The sequence below is a fragment of the Eufriesea mexicana genome, unplaced genomic scaffold, assembly GCF_001483705.2.
Source record: "Eufriesea mexicana isolate 0111107269 unplaced genomic scaffold, ASM148370v2 scaffold32580, whole genome shotgun sequence".
Classification (NCBI taxonomy): domain Eukaryota; kingdom Metazoa; phylum Arthropoda; class Insecta; order Hymenoptera; family Apidae; genus Eufriesea; species Eufriesea mexicana.
This window is the reverse complement of record NW_016939135.1, coordinates 33088-38250: the sequence shown is the minus strand read 5'-3', so window position 1 is coordinate 38250 and position 5163 is coordinate 33088. Positions and strand designations below refer to the sequence as shown.

General features: G+C 40.4%; 1 protein-coding gene across 1 annotated transcript in view; it reads right to left on the bottom strand.

Moving 5' to 3' along the window:
* Nucleotides 1–1890: 1890 nt before the first annotated feature.
* PIP5K59B (Phosphatidylinositol 4-phosphate 5-kinase 59B) overlaps nt 1891–5163 on the bottom strand; it is a gene marked incomplete at its 3' end in the record, with an annotated part of 9403 nt that continues 6130 nt past the window's right edge. Inside the window, exon 11 of the mRNA XM_017909861.1 lies at nt 1891–1953. Within this exon, the coding sequence (XP_017765350.1) occupies nt 1891–1953 (63 nt within the window). The remainder of the gene's footprint in view (nt 1954–5163) is intronic.

Sequence of the window (5163 nt, the reverse complement as noted above, 5' to 3'; positions counted from 1 at the left end):
AAGAATTATTCTGATACGGGAGGGAAAACGAACAGGCAGAGCTAAGGCACGCAATCAGGCCCTCTTTTCCATCGTAAACATCGTAGCCTGGCTATCCGAAGATGCCTCGAGTCGAATGAATTTTGCTTCATTCGCATACTCGATGCGACATCCTGTCAATGAGGCGAGGTGCACTCGATAGGTGCGACATAGGTGCGCTTAACTCTGTTGTTCCTCGGTTTCACAGACCACATACTCTACCTAAAAAGTGTGCTTTCGTTACTGGGTTTGATCTCGTGGTGTCGTGGCTAAAAACGGGACGTGTGTCTGAACGTGTGCGCGCGCGTGTATGCGTATGTACGAGTGGGTGCGTATGCTGCAAGACAGAAATATTCCTAGCGAAAACTCGGGTACGTCATCTAGATCGGTGGTAAAGATTCCTCAGATGCTTTTCGAGTGGTGGGTGACCTAGATCCGCGAATAAAAAAAAAAAAAGAGGGTCGTCGATCAAGAGTTGGGTGATTACTTGGTGTACTCGAGAAACTGTGAACGTGTCGAAGCTTTAAAAAAAGGGGAGAGAAAGAGACAAGTGTGAGAGAGTGATAACAACGAGGGAAGAGAATTTCGAACCAGGCAAACAGATCTCAAGATGCATCGCAAAAAAGCAGAGAGAAAAATTGGAACGAGGTTCAAAATCTCGATTGTTCATCGATATACTCCGATATTTCTTTCGCTCGTCAATTCGATTTTCGGAGATTCACATTCTTTTTTCAACTTCAAACCTGCTTTCTTTCCTTCGGTACGATTGAAAAAAATTATTCGGAGTACGTGTTAGGTCTATATACAATGTGTACAAATTCGGGATTGCGAGTATCTAAGATTTACGACTGCGTGATCGAACGATCGTACGTGCGTTCGAGTACGGAACAAGTTCGACTAGAGACAGGTGTGAGAATGGGTAATCAAAGAAGCGTTGCAAGATGAAATCTTCGGATGTCAAAAGTTCTATTTGGAATGTGGACAGTGCGATAGAAAACGGTGAGAATGAACAGAGCAGAATGCTGGGAAAATACTGGGAGGTGATTAGAGATACAAAAAGAAGTGAAAAACGAAAGTTAAGAAAGAAAAACTCCAAACTTACAAACAATAAGCACATCACAAAAGATCAACGTTATGTACAATGCTGAGGGGGAAAACGGATCGTATTTACACGCAGTCAGTCGTTCGATCTCGAACGCTTTTAAGATTAAAGAAGGAAAGAAAATTTGAAAAAGAGAAAGACAAAATGAACGGTTGCAAAAGAAGCATTCTGCACTTACAATCTTCCTTACTTACAAGTGTTACGGTGCAACAACGAATACCTTACATCTACGATTACAATAGCTATAAGAAAGTTCGACTTTCACATGCTAATACAATAGACACAGAAATAGATCTAGGAAAACCAGTACTCTCAACGTTCTACGTATCTGTGGCTACTTGAATTCGTTAATGAAAAAACTCACTTTGAGCAAAGACTGTATTTGCGAAAAAACAGAAAAGCGTCTAAATTAGTCGAAATCCGACGAGATGCAAATAGAAATTAGTTTGATAATTAGTCGGGTAGTAAAAGAACAGGTAGGGGGGGAAAGGGTGAAAAGAAAAATCAGCGTCACGACGATAGTAAAAGATCGCGAAGCAATCCAAGGGACTCGAAGGAGCAACAAACCAGATCGACACCAGGAAGAGAGAAAAAGTGTACGCATACAAGCAGATTAACCATCGACGTTACATAAGAAAGAGAGAAATTAAAAAAGAAAAGGAAGGAGAATTAAAAGAGAGAGAGAGAAATGAGAAAAAAAAGAAAAACAAACATACGTACAACCATACAAAAATGGACAGACAGATGGACGAACAGACAGACAAAGTTACCTATGTAGCTGGTGACGAGGTTACGGAATTTGCGATGATTCCCCTTAATCTCAGGCAGGTCCACTTTTGGTATTCGATTTTCGAGTTTCGATCGGTAGCAGGTCAGATCAGGTCATTTGGGGTTGACACGAAAAGAAGTGCACGGGACACAAAAACATCAACATTTAGCTAACTCCGCACTTAAACATCTTTCATAGATACCGGATTATTAAAACGATCGATAGATCGTAGGGACTGCCGAGAATCAAAGTAGCAATACAAAGGAAAGCGGGGGTACGTTCTTGCCTCGAGATAGAATCGTAGATAAGAGACAGTAAGGGAGAGAAAAGCGACGGTAAAAGAGTGTCATTCTCGATGTTGCGAATGATCAAACAAATAATTACAGCGGGTCGTTTGTCTTTGATGTATGACCTGTCGCGGGTTCATTTGCATTTGCACGATCCTCGCGAACCCTCCTCGCGACGGTGTCTCGATTACTCGAACATCCGTCGAGATGCGTTCCTTTGATCTCGTATTCCCGCAATCCGCGAAACCATGGCTGCCTGAACGCAGTCGCGAACGCTAACCCGGATCTGAATCGTGGAAACCCGGGGAAATTGCGTTTTTATTTGAAACACAGCCTCGTTAGTCCCGCCAACCTGCGTTACATTCAACTTTTGTTTTTTCGCCAGCGTGGATCGCACGAATCTTAGGTAACCGGCTAATCAGATCTTAACTCGATTTTGATGGACTCTTAATTCGGTAATAACAGCCTGGAAGACTCGTGTTAAACGAGACGATTGTAGAACACGAATTCGTAACGTTCGCTTGGCAAGTGGATCACGTAATCCCAGCAAACGCGAATTCATCGTTTTCGTTCGAATAATCGAGATATCATCGCGCGAGTGATCCGAGTGGTGTTTCTCTGAATGAAATACGAAAGTTGGGGCAACTGAAATGGATCGTTTCGTTTGAATAGGGGATGAGAAAAATAAGGGGAGGAAGGACAGATGTTGCGCACGTATAAAAGATGGCGGATGTGTCGGGCGGATCGGGTGGAAAAGATCGTCTCGTTGATTTTTCCGCCTTTCGGTGGATTCCGGATTTCGTACTTTGGCAAACGCATCGGCAAAGTACAGCTCGAAGTAGGTGATTGAAACCCAATTTGTACGTCGAAACACAAACAACAAACACATCGCATGATACGCTATTTAAGACAGAGTACATAAAGTGTGACGCGACGGTATAGTGCATAAAATAAAATTTCATAGATGAGTCGATGGCTACGATGAAGGGGATTTCGAGAGTTAGACGATGAGATAGTATTTAGTAGTATACGTAGCAGTAGCAGTAATAGTGGCGATGGTGATGGTAAATAGTAGCGGGGATGTTAGCTAACAGAAGTATCGGTATGGGGAGAGAAGTATAAAAACAGAGTGATGGTGAGATGGTGGTCGAAAGAGACAGAATGAAAGTAAATATAACGTGTACGGGTAGGCTTTATAAATGAAATGAAGTTGTAAACAGCGAAAATGTTTATTGCAAAATATATAAATATGTACATTGGTGTCCACGTTGAGCTGATAGCTGAATATTTTCACAATAAAAGAGAACGTGTGTCTACTTCTACCATTTTCTTCTCTCTCTCATACATACTCTCCCTTTCTCTCTGGTATACACTCTCTGATACATCCATGCCGTACTAGCTAGCTTTGCCAAAATATACTCGACTGTACACGCCGTGAAGACTTTTCTACGTTCGCGATAGATCGCACAAAATTGTGTAATCATTGTTGCAATAGCTAGTGCTACTTACTCGAATAAACGCGTATAAAAATTTATATGATTCTTCTCTTCGGATCTATACATGGTTGATAAATGGTAAACCTAATGTCACAGGTATCTAATCCGTCAAGTTCGTTAAAACAGGAATCTTGTGCGATCTATGACATTATTTCAATGGCAGACATCAGCGAGTCGTCAGTGATTGCTCTCTCGCGTGTTCGTAAAATAGAAACCTCTGTAATCACGAGCCATTTACTACTCTGTACGCTACTAGGAACACGTGGAAATAGTTTTACAAAACTTTGGCACGTTAACGATCAAGGAACTTCGACGACGGAAAAACTTGATTAAAAATCACTCGATAGACGTATGCATATGCTGTTAAAATTCAGTTCATACGGGACGGCTACGTTTCAGCTGCGAAATGTTACGTAATTACCATTACAATGATACGCTTCCCACGAAAACCTCATGCCTTATCATCGATCCGTTTTTTCTTTACTTAACGATTACTTCTCAAGTTGCTTCGATACTCTCCGTGCGTCACTTAGCAGAATCGTGCTCGACATTAGCGACATTACTGGCAACAAAATACTCAGCTACGTATGTGGACACCAGTGGACTGGTTACTTTATGCTCGTTAAATGGCCATTTTACTAGACATCTCGAGAGAAAAGAATGTATACGTCGAAATGGGGTGCAACGTGAACAATGAGGTCGAATATTGAAGAGAACAAAATAATAATAAAACTTGAAGAACGTTATGGAACTGAACGAAAATAAAAATATTGAAAAAAAAAGTATGTGTGCCGTGTTAGCAATTAGTTACACCACAATACAAAACCCAAAAGTGATCAACTGACATTCAATAAACCCAGGATATTTGATCGATAGCGTTGATTATTAAGGAGATGCAGGTATCCGAAAAGTCGACGTCGAGGCTGCCAACTACGTTCACTGAATTTTACAACGGGGTATATACTATATGTGTATAATAAAACATACGATTGGAAATGAAATTTCTTTTTCTTAGGAATACTCCTAAAACATCGATATGAGAACGCAGTCAGTGCGTGCGCAATTTTCGGATATCCGCACAGGATTTATCGCATTCTCTGCAGTCACTTAATTACCTTAAGTCACTATTACGATTATTAGAATCTTTCTGGACGGCTAAATTTGTCTGTGATAAATAGTGTGATAGAAAGAAACTGATATTCGCTCATTCTCGCTTCGAACAGCTCTTTTTTCTCTGGTAGAAAAAGAAATAGAGAATAAAACAAAAAGGTAAAAATAAAGGAATGATATATGCGAATGGAGTCAATGAAATTGAAGATTTACATAATCCAATGATCCGATATATTCGAGTAATTCGATCCGATATAGCGAACTTATCATGCATTTTGAACAAATTAAATAACGACTCACTGAATCGAATAAATAAGTTCGAACGTTCAGTGACAGCGATTATAGTATAATAAGAAAGCTAAAAAATATATATATATATAT